At 30.9% G+C, this 18,202-nt stretch overlaps 2 protein-coding genes across 3 annotated transcripts in view; both read right to left on the bottom strand.

Annotated features, from left to right (window-relative positions):
* The window catches only part of LOC100166513 (myb-like protein P), a 7,752-nt gene extending 6,870 nt beyond the window's left edge, over positions 1-882 (bottom strand). The window contains exon 1 of one of the 2 annotated variants that reach the window (XM_001947477.4): positions 260-882. The gene's annotated coding sequence lies outside the window, so the exon portion shown is untranslated. The remainder of the gene's footprint in view (positions 1-259) is intronic. The other variant, XM_016807562.2, reaches the window with a different exon arrangement.
* Positions 883-9,091: 8,209 nt separating this feature from the next.
* The window catches only part of LOC100164501 (amyloid-beta-like protein), a 101,711-nt gene continuing 92,600 nt past the window's right edge, over positions 9,092-18,202 (bottom strand). The window contains 9 exon segments of the mRNA XM_016807561.2: positions 9,092-9,209; positions 9,299-9,442; positions 9,691-9,983; positions 10,055-10,215; positions 10,305-10,495; positions 10,627-11,348; positions 12,805-12,952; positions 12,954-13,021; positions 17,616-17,742. Of these exon segments, the coding sequence (XP_016663050.1) occupies positions 9,096-9,209; positions 9,299-9,442; positions 9,691-9,983; positions 10,055-10,215; positions 10,305-10,495; positions 10,627-11,348; positions 12,805-12,952; positions 12,954-13,021; positions 17,616-17,742 (1,968 nt within the window). The 3' untranslated portion in view covers positions 9,092-9,095.

Genomic DNA, 18,202 nt, shown 5'->3' with positions numbered 1-18,202 from the left:
TGTTCCTAGGCAGGGTCGAGTGGACACTACTGTAACAATATCACAACACCCTGGCACGTATCTTTGAGGGGTACACGAAAAAAAAAAGTGGCGGCGTACACTTCACGGGGACGACGGACACCCAGCGAAGGACTTGGTCGCGAGGGGGAGGAGACGACGACGTTCCGTCGGACTCCGGACGGCGGCTCAGGGAAAGGCGAGAGCTGCAGTGGTCGTACTAGCCCCGGGGGAGGTGCAGGACGGTAAACGGACGACTTACCCTGCGGTGTCCTCTGCGGCGGAGACGGCGGGAGATCCGAGTAGTAGCCCGGGTGGCGTGTCGTGTGCAATATTCTCGACGGTCGACCGTGCGAAGATACGTCGGCTTGTGGTGATAACCTCAAGAATATTATCGTTGTGGCGATGTCGAAACGGCGGCGGAGAGACGAGCGGACGAGTTGCACTGACTGTATAATATTATTGTATTACCTACTCCAAACAATAACCGAAACGTACACACACACGCGCACGCACGTACAATACTCGCACACTCACACACACACACACACACACACACACACACACACACAAACACACACACATGCGCGCGCGCTCACATCCGACGGTAACTCGAGTTTTACCTACGAGATTATGCGACGGGCCGAGAACGTTGTAGATAAAAATATAATAATAATGTACTGTTTTTATTCGTTTTCCGTTTATTATTGTTATTGTTTTTCAGTCAACGACGATCGGCGGACGACGTCTTCGCTATTTCCGATCGCATATCCGTCTCAGGTACAACGACCGAATATATAATATTAAGCGAGTAGGTTTTTTGTTCTTATTTTTTTCGGTATTTCCTTCTATCTACCCAACGAGCGTTTACACTCCGTCACTTCTCAATCGCGCCGTTCCACGGGTGACGGGACGGTCTCGGGAGGAATATTCATTACGAATGGCTCTCAGTGCGACCAACCCCCCGCGGTCCCACAGAATACCAACGGTAGAATCCGCCCACCCCGAGTGGCTTAAGTTGAAGACCGACCAAAAATATATTTCATATTTATAATAATATAATATCCGTTGTCATCGCAGACTTTTATAAGTAAAATAATTTAATGTTTGTTAATCATGTGTCTATGATGATGTTAATAATATTTATAAGTCGACCGTGTCTTCAAACTTCTAAAAGGACCGTATACGAGTTCGTAGGACGCAGGACAGGTTAGTTCTTATCGCCACCGCTTATCGTTTATCATATTGTTTTTTACACGAAGGTATAGGTACCTTAGTATACCTTAGTTTATCTTAGTTCGTGTTTTTTTATAATAATTATAAATTATTTGTAGATTATATTTTATTAGGTAATGATAGCTGGTATAATAGTACAAGAAGATTATAATTATATCACTGTCAAACGAGGGCGGTTCCAGGGGGGGGGGGGGGGCGGGGTGGCTAAGGGATGCGGCGCTGCGACATCCAAATCCCAAACCCGCATTTATAAAATATGTTAATTGTTAAAAAAAAAATAAAAAAAAAACGTATTATAGGTACCTATAAAAAAAACAAAATACTATACTATACTATCGATAGTTTTTTGAAAATTATGACGTTTAGGTATTCTATAATATTTTAGTAAGTACTTAATATACTGTAAAACTGTCAGTAAGCAAATGTACCATGTAATTAATAGAAAGTAAAAACGGTAAAAAATTTTAGTTTTGGATAAATTTAAATATTATTTTACCGAAAATCGATGGAGATGATACAAAAAATATTGTTCTGCTAGTGTTTACACCGAAAATATGGATGTGCATGGTGGAAAGTTTACGTCGTAGGTAGGTACTACTAATAATTGTCAACAGTGGCGTTAACATTTTTTTCCTATGAAGCAACTACCTACCTTAAAAAAACCCAAGTAGGTACCCGCGCACCTGCAGTTGTTCACATTTACACTTATCTTTTCACGCATTTTAACCGCAAGTCATATGTGACTATGCGAGTATAAATTATAAACTAGCCTAGCCGTCTAGGTCTTAGAGAGCGGAGACTGGAGTCATTGGGATACCTACCCCCACTTTTGCATGAGGCGGTCGCCTCACAAAATAGCTTTTCACTCTGACACTGATTGTAAATCGTTCCATTCCCACTTTAATCAACAGTTTTATAAATAACACGCAAATACTCTAATGTATATTTTTAAAAAAATTGATCGAAAGTGACACTTCCATTACCTACAATAATTAGCGCCAATTTAAATATTCCAAACACTTCATTCACTTTATTAAAATGTACCTACTAGGACCATTGGCGGAATTTCAACATTTTTTCTGGGTCGGTGGGGGGAGGGGTATTCTGAATTAAAGATTAATTAAAAATATTTATTCAACGTATTATTTCAGTATATTTAAAACAGGTACCCAGCGCGACGGTAATGGCGTGGAGTTAAGTAAAAAAAAAACGAGTAGCCACTAACGCACATTAACAGGAGCCAGAGTTGTACGACCATTGAAAAACCGTCCTAATTTGTGCTAATCCATCGGTCGCGCTCCACAGGACAAACGGCTGAACATAATATAAGGTCATATAAGGTATCAATCGATGAGAAATATTGTGCAGATGTCAACGAGGGAACTCGCAAGCATATTAGTTGGATGGCTTAAAAGTTACAACCAAAAATGTTCTATTACTTTTAAGCCCGATTTTTTGTACCTATGCGATGAAAATATAGTAAAATATAATATTTCCCTCCCGATCCGCTGCTTATCCATCCCACTACTCTCATTTTTGCGGCAATTGCCAATTAATAATACAATATAAACAATATGCGAATATTAAAAGGAATAATAATATATATTATATTATTCAATTTATACAAATGTGTATAATATATAAATAAATAAAGCGTAGCCTTGAGTATTATTAGGTTTATATTTAACGACCGGTTTCGAATTCAAAATTCATCTCCTGTAACTACCATGGTAAATTTACGTAAGTGTTTTAAAAAAAAGTTATTACTTAATAATAATATTCTATCTTAAAGCACGTTATTACTTATTTCTAGTCACGTAACGTCGCTGTAACAATGACTTACAAATAATAAGAAATCAGCAAAAAATTAGTGACATACCAACAAAAACAAATGCTATAGCGATATGATTTTGATATTATTTATAAATGCATTCCCCAAGCACCGGACAACTAAAAAACCGAACTACGGCAGTCTTAATTCTTAATTCAATATTATTATTTCAGTTAATAAGTACACCATCTTCATAGATATCAAGAATATATAGAAATATTTCTCATAATATAATACCACTAAAAAGAGTGAGGTCCTATGAGTAAAGGCGTGCATAAGGTAATTATCAAAGAAGGGACGAGGTTAAAGTAGATTCCGAAACATATTTAGAGCATATATAGTATGTCCCAGAAGTCCCGTATCACCCTTAGTATTTTTGTGGAAAATAAATATATTTAAATGCCGTTTTTTTACAGTAATAAGTATGGAAATTCTTATTGCATAATATTTCCTAATTATCAACATTTTTTTTGGAAAATAAGTTTTTTAAATTTCAAAAATAGCCATTTTGTTGATTGTATTTTTTAAAACAGTTCAAAAAAAAATATTAAAATTTAATGAAAATCGCCCAAGTTAGAGCTAATTAATATTTTGAGTTTCTAAGAATAGGTAATAGTATTTTAATCATCACGAAGTGAACCTAAAATTACGAATGATCTATGATTTTATCTTACAATTTATTATTAATGTAATTCATAATAATAATATTTACGCATATCTCAGTTTTGTAAATTATAATTAAAATTATTCAATTGTGTTCTTTCTTTATAACTTAATTATAAATTATAATTAAACTATATACAATTGATTCTTTCTTTATAGTTTTTTTTTTTTACAGTAATAAGTATGGAAATTCCGATTGAATAGCAAAACTATTATTCTTAGAAATTCAAAATAATAATTAGCTCTAACTTGTACAATTTTCATTAAATTTTAATATATTTTTTTTTGAACTGTTTTAATAAATACGATCAACAAAATGGCTGTCTTGGAGATTCAAAAAAAATATTTGTTTAAAAACAATTTTTGATAATTTTTGAATTTTTGAAAAAAAATATTATGGTATTCATTCAGAATTTCCATACTTATAACTGTAAAAAAAACTGCATACTAAGGGTATAATATTTGACTTCTGGGACATAGGTATTGTAGATTACAGGTACTAGGTAGTAGGTTGGGTTTTCTTGAGAAATAATGATGCCTAAAGGGTATGCAGTAACGTAAACACTAACTCCAAAAAAAGAAGTTTGTATCGCCACTGCAGGACACTCCTTAATTAATATGGCATACAAATCTAAATAATTGAAAATATGCTATCTCGCCGTGATGGCGGGCATGCTTGGTAAATATACATGTAAATATACATTCTGTATATTCCCATGACTCGTATAGTATTTAATTATATGTCAACGTTTTATATGCTTGTACAATTTTAATTAAAATATATTTCAGACATGGTTACAATATAAAAATGTTTCCATGGGAATGGTCAGCGAGAGTTAAAATATCTATAATTTGTCTTATTTCATCTCGCAATTATTTAAAGATTATTACAAAAATACAACACATAATTTATTGTCTATAAACAATGTACCAATTATAATATAATATTATAACTTACTGTCTTATTATACTATTATCATGTCATCAACTACGTTAACCCACATGGACTTGGACGAGACGTGCCGGCTATCCAATTCGGCAGACGAAAATCTAGTGTTCCATGCCAAACATTATGTCGATGACACCTGAGATGGAAATCCAAGCGCCGTCCGACACGATAGTCAAAACAGAGTAAAAAATCCTGACCGAACTCAATGTGGCGGTGCCGGTTGTTCTTGTGGAACTATTTAGGACGATTAGAACGAGGATGCAACAATAACGGACCCAGTGATAACCGCAAACACGGTCATACCTAGACGACCATCATTTTATTTATATTTTTTATCTTAAATATATAATTTTGGTACCATGCTAAAAAACTCTTTAGGCGTATTATAGGTATTATGGTGTGCGTAGTGCTAAGCAATGGTTGTGTACTCAGTTATATAATATTTATAGTTTATATACCGTTATAAGGACAATCTAAAAAAATAATTTTTGAAATTTTTTTGATGTTCTGTTGATGATGTAAGTATATTGTAATTATTGTACATATATAATGTCAATGTGAGATAAAATATTAAATTAATAATTTGAATCATTATACGTACATCGTATAGGTAGGTACATATATACCTACGACCTACACACTATTTTATATTTAAACGATTAATATTTATATCAGAGATACGGGTATATCTATATTTCTGTATAGTATACCTACACATATTTCTGCATGTAAAAATATTTGAATTACCTAATTATATAAGCTACCACAATGGTATAAAACGTTATAATTAATTAAATTGTACTTACATTGGAACACATTATATATTTATCTTATTATAATATTATTACAATCTATACGTTTTGTATTATAAATATATATTTAGTTCATACCTCTGTAGGTACGATTTAATTAAGTATAACATTTTTATCTTTTTGATAATTTATATATGTAGTTGGTAGGTATGTAAAAATAATAAAAATATACCTCTAATATAATATTATATATACTAATCGTTTAAATATTGTATAATGTCTATAGGTAGATGTACGATGTACGATGTACGTTCGATTCAAATTATTAATTTTATTTCACTTTGACATTTTGTACAATTATTTCAAAAAAACTGAATACTACGTTTGAATTATTGTTCTGGATTAGATGACTGTAAGTTTAAAAATGTAAATTGTGTACCTACAGTAAAATATATTGTATTGATTAACACTGATATATGTTTTTTTATTGAATAATTCAACTGGTTTCTATTTTATGTCATATTATTCATAAGCACTAAAACACAATACTCTAAAATAATGTATGAAAATTTTGACCTTGTATTTTCGGTTTTTTTTGCATCAAATCGAATTTGCGAACATTGCCTACCAGGGTGGCTGAGTCGCGCTTACTTCAGCGAGTTACACCCAAAAGGAGTTGAACAATCATACATTTTTTAAGAGTTGCCATTTTTTTACGAGCAAAAAAGTGTACGGGATCAGCTAGTATTATATAAAACTCAAATATTAAGCCTTTTAACCGAGTAGCAAAATATTTGATTAATATACGAGTACATAGAAAAAAATTTTAATTGTCTTTAAATACCAGACAAAGAGAACAAATATTTTGAAAATTAGATTTCCATCATGAACATTTCAAGTCCCTATACGGTCTTGCAGTTATTTTTATACTATTAATGACGATCATTACACTCTAATAGTGACAGAAGTGAATATTGTGAACATTTAAAAAAATATATTCAAAATATTGTTAGCGTGTATTGTATACTTTGTAAAATAATTAAAAAAAATTGTAAGCACTACTAATTGAAGTGGGAAGTGGGGAATGCCAGTTCTGCCTTTCTGTGGGCGTTCTAATGAAATATAGTACCTACTCATAATGTATTACATGTTTAAATAATTCTTTCTGCCAAATTTCAAACATTTTTCTTTTATTTTTATTATTGCCTTAGCGCCCCCTAGATAATACTTTACTACTTCCACTAACATCACTATTCCTATTTTCACGCAAAAAATATGAAATATACCAACAGTGATTTGGCTATTAAATTAAATATTGTAATAGTAAGTACAACAGTCAACAGTATTTATTAGTATATATTACTATATTGGGTACTTTATATTTTGTACGAATGGACATATTATTAGTAATATTACCATAGAGAATTAAGAAGTATTTTTTAGTTCCAATTCCTAAAACGATTTAATTATTTTTTTACTGTTATTACAAGTAATTGCAACGGACATTTCGTAGTAATTTCATATACATTTATTATTATCTATAATTCATAAGTACTTATAAATAATATTGTTCTTGTTTTCCACATTGATGATCAATTCACACTATAAATTTATTTTATCTCTTAGAAAAAGTTTTCGTTTGGTTATTTATATGTATATAGCAATAAATAATAATAACAAAAGCGGTAAGTAGATGTCGCTCTGCTGCACAGTAGTTACAATAGTGGGTCACTGTATAATGGATTGTATTAAATTTGAATTCAATGATATAATATCTTTGTATACGAAGAATGATTCTGAGCGGAGACGGTTTGTCAGTCTAGGATATTTTATTATATTATTAATACGGTAGCCGGTAAGTTGAATTAATATTATAACATAACAAAAAATTAAGTACCTACTAAAATCGTTATTCTTGGTTATTTAGTATGTAATTTCATTCAAATTTTAACTTAAAATATCTTAAGTATCTTTTAGATTTTTTGGTTACAGAATCACCTATTTACGTGCATCCTTGTTTTAAATTTTCAATCCTTAGCCATAAAATTTGAAAATTTGATACATTTTTAACAACAAAATAATTTGTGAATCTTCAATTTGATAAATTATGTTGAAATTTGTACTTTAAAAGCTTATAAAAAACTCTTGACTATACTCTTAACAATGTGCGAGATGCCTTGTATTACATTTTAAGCATTTTGACCAAATAAACTAAGAAAGAAGTAATAAGATAAATTAATAAATAGACAATGTAATCAACCATTTCTTTTAATGTATACAATTTTATTTTTATAAATAAATTAGTTATACATACATTTTTAGGTAGGTAATGATAACATTTTGGAAAAACACTTAGTAATTATTATTATTTTAAGTTATATCAGATTCAAAAACATACGTTTTGTTCCATTTTATTCTTAAATTTACACAAAAATAATATAAATTATAATAGTATACTTTCTAAATGCTTAAATAATATACCTACCTATAATATAATATAATATCTTACTAGGTATATATTTTTATATAATAGAGTGATGATGAAAAAAAAATATAATAATAATAAAAATGAGAAATCTTAATTGTCCTAATAGGTAGTGTCTTTTAACAATTAAAAAAGTAATCTTAATTATGAATATGAAATAAAAAAAAACTAACTAAAATAATCAGAATTTAATAACAAGCGAGACGTACAATATAATATTGGAAGTTGTAGATAAATCATTATAACCATTGTTTGTTCTTTTATATTGTTTTTTCACTATTATTTTTTGTCTATTGTTATTTTATTGTCATTATTAAAAATAAAACAATATGAATGATAATAATAATAATAATAATAATAATAATAATAATAAAAAAAAATAATAATATAGGTACTTAAAAAAAAATGAAAATGTGTATACTATTTATTTAAATGTAAGTTTTTTTTTAATTATCGTATTGTATCATAATAATTATTATAATTCAAATATCTAACTATAAATATATGTCTAACTTAATAATGCTGATGGTACTACATAGTTTAAAAAAAAGCGCTAGACAAAGGTTAAAAGATAATTACAATGTACACGTTTTGAGTATTATTATTATTTAAATGTTTTTAAAATACTGTGTATAATATGAATGTCCAACATGACTAATGAAAAACAAGCATGTTTTGACTAGAACAATGCATTAGGCGATTTCATTAAAACTTTTCGTAAAATAATGGATATGTTATTATTGTTTTTAAATGGAATGAAAATAAAATGGCACTTTTGTCTAGAAGTTTATTATGGTCCTTCCTACATCTATGCTTTAAACGAAGTTAATTTTGTAATTTATCAGACCTATATATATATATATATATATATAAATATATATAATTATATATTATATAGTTATATAGATACATAATATATATATTAATAATATGTTCCTATTTGTATCACGTACATCCATATTTATGTAAATATTTATGCATATAGATAAATGGTTAAAAACGCTGCTGGGTGGTTAAAATCGTCTCCTTAAGTACGTATCTCGCTATGTGGGCTATAGTTGTTTTCTGAAAAATAACAAGTAAGAATAGAAATTATATATTTTTGGTAATATTAAACAAAATACGACGATTCTACACGATGAATTAACAAAATTATAATTATATGTTACAGATTGTACCCACTTATTGATCTTTGACTTCAAAATATTTATAGGTGGGATTCTCGTATCCGTTTATCTGCATGTTGGCCACGTGACGTTCCTCTTGAGATATACCTTGATCGACTTCGATAAATCCCTAAAAAAAACATAGAAAACAATAGGGGTTATATATGTTTAACAATGTAAACAGAAACAATTTTAACAAAAGCAGCGCGATCACGTTACCTGATTTTGTGGCAATCTGGCGTTTCTTCTGCGGATCACGGCTACTCCGACACAAATTGCAGCTATTAACGACAATCCTGCAAATGCCAACGTTAGGTGGACGTTCCTTGAATCACGGTGGAAGTTCTTCCGGGTGAAGAATGTCTGCAAAAAATTACCGAATCAGAAAGAATTAGTTTACTAATTACCTATTATAGGGGCAGTGCTTACCTCGAACATTTGTTTTTTGAGGGGATGAGGGGGATATTAAATAACTTACTATGAAACAATATAAAATCCGATAGTAATTCTAGTCTTTACGTAATTAATGGGGAAATTCCCCCGTTGCCACCCCTCAGGTACGCCATTGTTAAGAGGTGCAGTTACAAATTTTAATTATTTATCAAAATTACCGGTTCTCCGTGACTTATGTCATGCACTTGAGCATGTGAGATTTTTGGTTCGGAATCGTGGTCGTGGTGTTGCACGGCAGCAGCTGGAGCGGCGGCAGCGTTTTGGTCTGGTTTGATTGCTGTGGGTTGTTGTTGGGCCTGAAGCTGCTGACCTGGATGTGGTTGGGTTTCGGCGTTTTCATTAGCATCGAACTCAGCGGCTGTTTCAACTTGAAGTTTGGCTTCCTTTGATTCGACCATTTCGTGCGGTTGTTTGCGTTTCATCTCCATCGGATATCTTGCACGAGATTTGTCTACACAACGAACACATTTAAATAGTACAAACATTAATCAATTGTTAATCCTCAATAAACTCCTAGCTAACCTTCTTGTGTTGTTGAGATTTCTTCTTTGTATTTATCCAGGATACTAGCTTCGGCATCTCGGGTCATGGCCAACAGCGATCCCGGGGTATCATCCTTGCTCCTGAGTGCTTGGATGTAATCTGACATCAATTGTGAAATCTTGCGCGACAACGTTGGATATCTGTACGAAATGACATAATAAAACGAAGTTAAATATACATTTTTTTTAAAAATGATTTGATACAATAATATTCTTTTAAGAGTGCGTACCTGTAAAGCATTTGCAGTGATTGGTTGACCATGTGATCAATGTCTACCAAATGTTCCAACGTCACTGATTTTTCACGTTCCGCCAATTCAATGCTAGATGCGAGCAAGTGTCGGTAATGTGCAATTGTGTGATGACGGTCCTTATGCAACGATCTGAGAAGTTTTTGAAGACATTTCTGTACTTTGTGTGTCTAAAAACAAGCATAAAAAGCATTAGTTGTAGTTCTAATTATTATAAACGATAATGATCTGTCCGATACAAACAACAACTGCACCTAAATAATAATATTACGTTTGATTAAATTAGGTACTTAATACTTACATTCGGAGGGTTTTCGTTGAGAGCAAAAACGTAGCAGTTCATGGCTTCCTTCTTTCTATGATTAATATGGGCGTTCACTCTCTGTTGATGCATGGCAAACAGTTGGTGTTTTTCCGCCGAGCCTTCTTCTTCCAGGGATTGTACGGTCTGTTGGAATCGGAGGGTCATTCGTTGTTTGAACTCTTCGGCCATGTGTGGGTCCTTGGAACGCATTTCTTGGTACCGTTCTTCCAAATCAGACCAGTCTTTCATTACTTTGGTTACCTTCTCACGGTGCAATTCCTCCAATCGGTTCAGAGCTTCTTTGTACAATTTATGCTCATCTCTGGGATCGAAATGTGTGAAATATGTGTCCGGGGTCGGCAAGTTCCTAATAGGACTGGATGGCGTGGTGTGAGAGCTATCGGGAGTAGATGGCGGAGGAGGAGGCGGTGGTGGTACGGTTGTCGTGGTGGTAGTCGCTTTCCTCGTGGTCGTGGCCATCGTGGTAGTGGAGGTACTGGTGGTTGGTGCTGCAGTCGTGGTCGATGTAGATGACATGCGAGACGGTGGCAAATCATCATAGTTATCATAATCATCATCATCATCTTCTTCGTCATTTGTTTCGTCATCATCATCCTCATCGTCATCATCGTCGTCGATGTCTTCTTCTACGTCGAATTGATCCGAAGAGAGAAGACTATCTGCAGCTACTGGTGCCGTTTTCTTTAATTGAATTTTATCTAAATTTACAGGAATCATAGTTAAGTTAGTAAACAGTAATTAAGTTTGAATCATCTTCGATGGATAACAGTATTATAATACTTAATAATTATTTATTATAATTATATAAGAATAGTTTACTAATTTTAGAATCGCCGTCAATACAGTTTGCAGTTGCTATAAATCTTATTTAATAATATTACTCTCACAAAATTAATCGCAGTTTAATATTAATCGATGGTTAGAAGGTAAAAGGGCGTAAGCGCAACTTTTTTCAAAATCGATGTTTTTACATATTGTTGTAAATGGCATTATTAGACATCGATTAATTGAACCTAAACATCGCTATCATTTGTATATATCCAAGAATCGATGTTTTAATATGTGGCCGTAAACGCCATAGAATTAGAGGGAATGAAAAAACTGGATGTAAATGTCAAATAAAAGACGTAAACGCCATTCAAGGAAATTTGGTAAGACGTAAGCGTCTCATTTTTGACGCTTACATCAATTTAACATTTTTGTTAGTGGTTTTGTCAGCACTGTAAAAAGCATAAAGCCGCATGATAATATTATAATGAATGTTCGGTTCGTTTTAAAACACTAAAACTGATAGGTATTAGGTACCAGAAACCGTCTAACATCTCAAACACGAAATTGAAATTGATTTAAATATTAATTTGTTAGTAGACATTATTTAGTTGTTTGAATGGTTAAACACATTCTACTCTAATAAATATTTGTCTTCATTGCATTTAATCAATAATATAAAACAAATAACAATATTAAACTATGGAAGCCATTATAGTCAATAGAACATCTTTGGGGTGTAAGAGCCAGGATCAGAAAAAAAAGGGGCGTAAGAGTCATTATTTTTTTAAATTTGCTTTAAATACACGAATATATTATGATTATGAACAATTAATCAATACAAAATACGTAAACACTCATTATAAATCATATTAAGTCTCAAATCGAAGTGTTATACAATGTTCTAAGGTTGTAATACAGTTCATGTGAAAATATCTGTTTTTCGGCTTTCCTGAACAATTTGGAAATTGGCGCTTACGCCCTTTTACCTTCTAACCATAGATTTACTGATGATTTTATAATATATTTAACAAAAAACTTTTTAAAAACATCAGTTTTTAATTTTGAAAAATAATTTTACATAATATTATAAGTAGGTAATTAAACATAGTATAATATTGGTATTTTTAAGGCCATTAATTTTTTTTTAATTTAGAGCTTGATAAATGATAATGTTTATATTTGTTTTTATTTATAATACTAATACAATAAAATAGTCAATAAAATAACCAATACAAATAATATATTATAGTACCTATATTAATTAAACGCCCCGAAAAACTAAATTATTTTTCTTAAAATGAGAGAATAAAATTAATAGTAATCTATGCGAATTATATTTTAAACTATTTTTTATACAATTATTTACGTGATAAAAAATCTTACCTTTATATGGACAGCATACAAACTCTACGCCGGAAAACAACGATATGCCACAAGGGAGCAACATGGCGAAGCTTCTTAAGTTGTGGTCACGATCCTGACAAGCTTGACCCGCAGTCTGGTTCCAGCGATCAAAAGGCCAGCATTTGCTACTGATTATGCACGTGATCGAAGATGCAGTTCTCGGGCACCAAGAGAGCATCACTTTGGAATTGTCCTTCTGTAACGTACAAATTACATTAAATTCACATGATAGGTATCTAACTGTTTATTTACTCTTTTGGCATGTTTATAATTTCAGTATTAACGCAAATAATGAACAAACAAACAACCAACTTTGTACCCCTATAATAGAACATTGTAAAGAACATTTTCGACAAACATTTAGGGAATTCATGGATTCAATTTACCAAGGTGGCAAAGTTGTTTATTTAATACCAGTGAGTCGTAGTTGGTAAAATCATTACACCTATAATGATACAAATCTACAATTACATCAAAGTAATGTTATATTTACCGGTTTGGTTACATACCAATCAAGTTTTAAACAAATTAACGTTGAACAGTTTAATACGATTACTGTTTAAATAGGGGGAAATTATAAATAAATGGTTAAATATCTATGTTAAACCGTAAATAAAATTAAACCGTAAGAATATACAACATGTCAAATCGTACTCATAAAAATGTGTGATATTTGATTTAATTAAAATGGTTTTATTGGCGTACAATTAAAACATAATACACATAATGACATAATGTATCTTATGCCATTATATTAGGTAGGGTTTTTTAAAATGATTAATGAAAAATACAATTAATTTCAGTAATTAATATAAAAAATTTTTTTTTAACACATGGGTCAACATTGAAAGGATGGGTCCAACTGATTTTGTTATATACAATTAATGTACATGAAGGGAGTATTGAATAGACAAATCAATTTTGATGTTTAAAAAACATTTTAAATCTATAATGCAACTACACTGCAAATTAAAATATTTAAATGGGTCCTACAAAAGCTAGAGTACCTACATATGTCTAAGATAATATTGAGTTATGATATAATAATAATATATATATGAATTACTGCAACAAATTACAGTAAATAGGTAGGTCACTTATAAGTTATAAGTTATAAGTTGCAAACAGAATCCCTCGGGATACGTATCCCTCCGTAGTCCCATTAAGAGATTTAATTGACTTGAAGATAGAAAAAATGTTAATTATTACTATTAACCTTATTTTTTATTAGTAAAAACTCATAAGTAATTATAATAATAATAATATGTTATCATGTTCCGTCGTTAGCAGCCATCCTCAAGTATTATAGGTGACCACATAGGTATTCAAATGATTATACTATAGTCTCGTAAGTTAAATACGATATCCATCACAAATCGAGAACAGCGAATACTATTAAATTTTTCCACACAGATGCTAAATAGTATCCACCGGAAAAATTCAAAAGGTAAAATAATATTTTTTGCAAAACAAATTTAAGATATAAAAGCCTTGCTGTAAATATTCACACGGGACATCACTGTAGGCTTGTAACTGTATTCTACTAGACGACATGTTGTAATGCTCTGTTTTCTCTCTCTTCGCGTTACTCGAAATCTCTGATAAAAATTATTAAATGTAATCACTCGATAACTTGTTAACGTTTACACAGATAATATCTAAAGGACGATTTTTGTATTTGTATATCTCTAATCGAGTGTTGTTGCTGTGGATAGTGCATGCCATTGCGCAGGACTATATATAATATATATATATATATATAGAGAGAGAGAGAGGGATTGTATAATATAATATATCCCTTTACTTGATATACCTAACCAACTCCCCTCTAGATGTATCAGAAACGTATTTCAATCATTTTTATGTAATTTTGGTAAAATTTAAATTAATTTGTATGTAGTTTTAATTATAAAATAACATAGGTTACCAATTTATAGGTGCAATATTTCAAACTAAAATGTACATTATTTATTTAAACACAGTTGTATACAAATTAGAAAAAGTAAACATATTTTATTTAAAACTGCAAAATCAGTAATTAAAAGTTTCAAAAAGAAGTTCAGAATTTTTTGAGCTATGGATTGAAATTTTGAAATTGTTTTTGTTGTAGTTGTCGTCCACTTGAAACTTTTTAATTAGGAGATCTAAAGACTAAAGTAGTTATGGAAAAAGGTAATATTAATTTTGTTTTACACATATAGTTTGAATACCTATACCTACATTTTGTTTATGTATCAGGCTGCAATTTCAGCCAGTTGTATTTAACTTTATTGCACAACAACTTTTAACAAAACCAATTTATTTTTAATTCTTTTGAAAAATATTTATATAGTAGATCAAATAAAAAGGTGCTGTAGAGCTATTAAATATTTGACAATTTGTGGTTATTATTTACTTTTTAAACTTTAATCGTACACTTTGAGAAAAAACTATTTAAGATAAAATACGATTGTGCTTGTGATTTCACATGTATTTTTCCAGGAAACTTAAAACTTTAGAGAAATCTAAAATGCATACTATTAGTGACTAGTAATTACGGCGTATTTAATACTTTATAATAATTGTTTGCACCGTACTGCGTCAATCTATGATAAATAATTATATTATTATCTCTAGACGTAAATTATAAAGAGCTCTCATAATTCCAAAATAAATCAGCAAAAACAAAAAAAACCACATATTATTAGTGAGATACAATATAATAACTTAGGCGCGGCAATCTAAAAAGAGATAAATGATAAGACTCGTTCAGCACAGTTAGTTGGGTAATAAAGATAATAAAAATAATATCAAAACGTTCGGTGGCTCATCTACCTCCCATGTTATAACGATTTGCGTGAGCTGAGTGCACAAAGATATCGGTGCCAGATTATAATTGTCTAGAGAGCGTTGTACGAGCCAGGCGATTGACGAGTTTTTAAGCCCTGGATAACCTCTTAAGAGTCTATTGTTTTTTAATTATAATTTCAACGATGGTGTAGGTAAGTAGTATATATAGGCACCTATACTCTCTTTTACGCGAGTTCAAGCGTAAAAACGAGGAGATAATATCCGCTGCGTAAAACTCGAGGAAAATACTTTATATTGTTATGAATTTGAATTTCAAATACTTAATGAAAATATCGTTCATCGTTTTTAAATACTTCACATAGATATAACAATACAGATATAGGTGTTAAATATTGAAAAAAAAATACAATTAAGCTAATAGAACATAATAATAATTATCATGTTGTTAGGACCTCTGGGTTAGGTGTGCTTTTGACGTTGAACGATTATTTATTTTAACCGTACTAAAATCGAATTTTAATTAAATTTAAAATTAGGCAATTACACATTGATTAATATTATTATTAAAACTGTACCCGGCCCATTTGTGAATTTTAGTTAATAATTTAGGTATTTTTTGTTTTAATTATCTATTTTGCGAAAAACTAAAAGATTCGATTTCTTGTATAGCTGTATCTATCACTGTCTGTTTCGGATAAAATTGCGACTGCAGGTATTATATTTAATAAATAAGAAAACCATAAATGATCATTATAACAATATATTATTATCGGAGTTTCATTAAAAAATGAATAACTGTAACAAAAGTATACTAAGTCCGATACGCACGTTTGTTGTCTAACGTAAATACGTAATTCTGATGACAAAAACAATATTAACGATGTCGTTCATTTTACATTGTTCATAATACCTATAATTATACATTATATTGTACTCACATAGGTTTTCATCGTAACCACGCAAAACAATCAGTCATCCGCAGACTTAGGGTCGTGACGATCATTTAACGAAATATTAACAAACCATGTTAAATCAATAGCTTGGGCTGAGGGTATACTACTAGGTATAGTTATGTGTATAGTTCGTGAAAATCTAGACGAACATTATTATTTATAATAACAATATCGGAAAGTATTATCAAGTATAGAGTTTAGTTGGACGAGGGTAAATAAGAATAAATCGATTTGGCCGATTTTCCATCATTTAATAATCTAACCTATTAGTTTTTGATTTATTTCTACAATATCCCAGGAAAAAATTGTTTTACGTGGTTTACTATCAAGGCAATTGATATTTGTATTTTTTTCTTATTTCATTGTGTATATAGATAGATAGGACCTTAGATCATATACTCAGATGTATATGATCTAATAGGATAGAACGTATATGTTATAGCAATAGTATAACCAGGTAACCTAACGCAATTTTATTATATTTTTTTTATCTTTGTTTAAATATCCAATATTTGTGCGTTCTGAAAAATTATATTGGATAATAGAAGAAATAAAAATAAAAGTGATAAGAACCGACAATTTTCCTGATAATTGGGATGTCATAATAAAATCAATTATTTTAGCTAATTCAATAGCGTATAGTAGTTTCCTTGCACGCATCCACTACCAATACATTACAAAAGTCTGCTTCAGTTTTTTTTTTTTTTTTTTTATTCAATTCAGCATTCACAGCACAGAAAAGCTTTTGGAAAGGTACTGCCAATCAGTAAGCCCTCCAAAGTCCAAATACTCGGTGTAATTGTAAGTCAAGACAAGAAATGGTGGCGCGAGAGAGCTAATCAATCACGGGAATAAGGAACGAGAGCCATAAAAGACTGTAAATCGACGGACTCGGGGGTATAGCGATGAGTGAGCAGGAAAGAGGGTGGGACCAGTATTAAAGGGAGATTTACAGACGAGAGAAATTATGGTCAAACAAAAACGGCAGCAGTTTAATCTCGCGCCGGTTGAAGGGCTTGCGATAAATAAACCTTCGCGAACACTTACCGAGACATCTGTACGGTTTCACCCAGTCCGTGTGCTTGCATTTGTTGAATCCCATTTTACACCAGTTACCGATTTTTACGTAATGGCTGGATTCCACTATGTTGGTAATGTCGTTCTTGGGGTAAACCTATAACACGGTAAACGCACGCTTTTAGATCGTATTTTGTTACAATAGTAAAACTTTTTATGCTCGAGTATATTTTATTACACCTATTATAAAACGTTAGTGCTGGTGCGAAAGCTCAGTATTAGGGCCTGGAACTCGATGCATCTGCATCTTTTTTTTTTTCTAACGCTTACTTTCGATGCTCATGTTTATAGAAATTCGACTTATGCAGAATTCAGTAGTACAAATTTAATTTTGAATTTTTTCAGTATTTATTGTTTGAAAGGTAATTTTTTTTTTTTATCAATTTTGGTGTATTTTGTGCATTATAAAAACTTTTTGTGGGTTTATTTGCATTTTTTTGGTTTAAAGTTTGAGCTATAATCATTGTAAATAAAGTCGGCACATATGAAAATATTATGCGCACTATTTAATTATTGTCCAATACACATTTAATGATAAGAAAACCTTTGTAATTTAA

The sequence above is a fragment of the Acyrthosiphon pisum genome, chromosome A1 (genome assembly GCF_005508785.2).
Source record: "Acyrthosiphon pisum isolate AL4f chromosome A1, pea_aphid_22Mar2018_4r6ur, whole genome shotgun sequence".
NCBI lineage: Eukaryota > Metazoa > Arthropoda > Insecta > Hemiptera > Aphididae > Acyrthosiphon > Acyrthosiphon pisum.
This window is presented reverse-complemented; position numbering and strand designations above follow the sequence as displayed.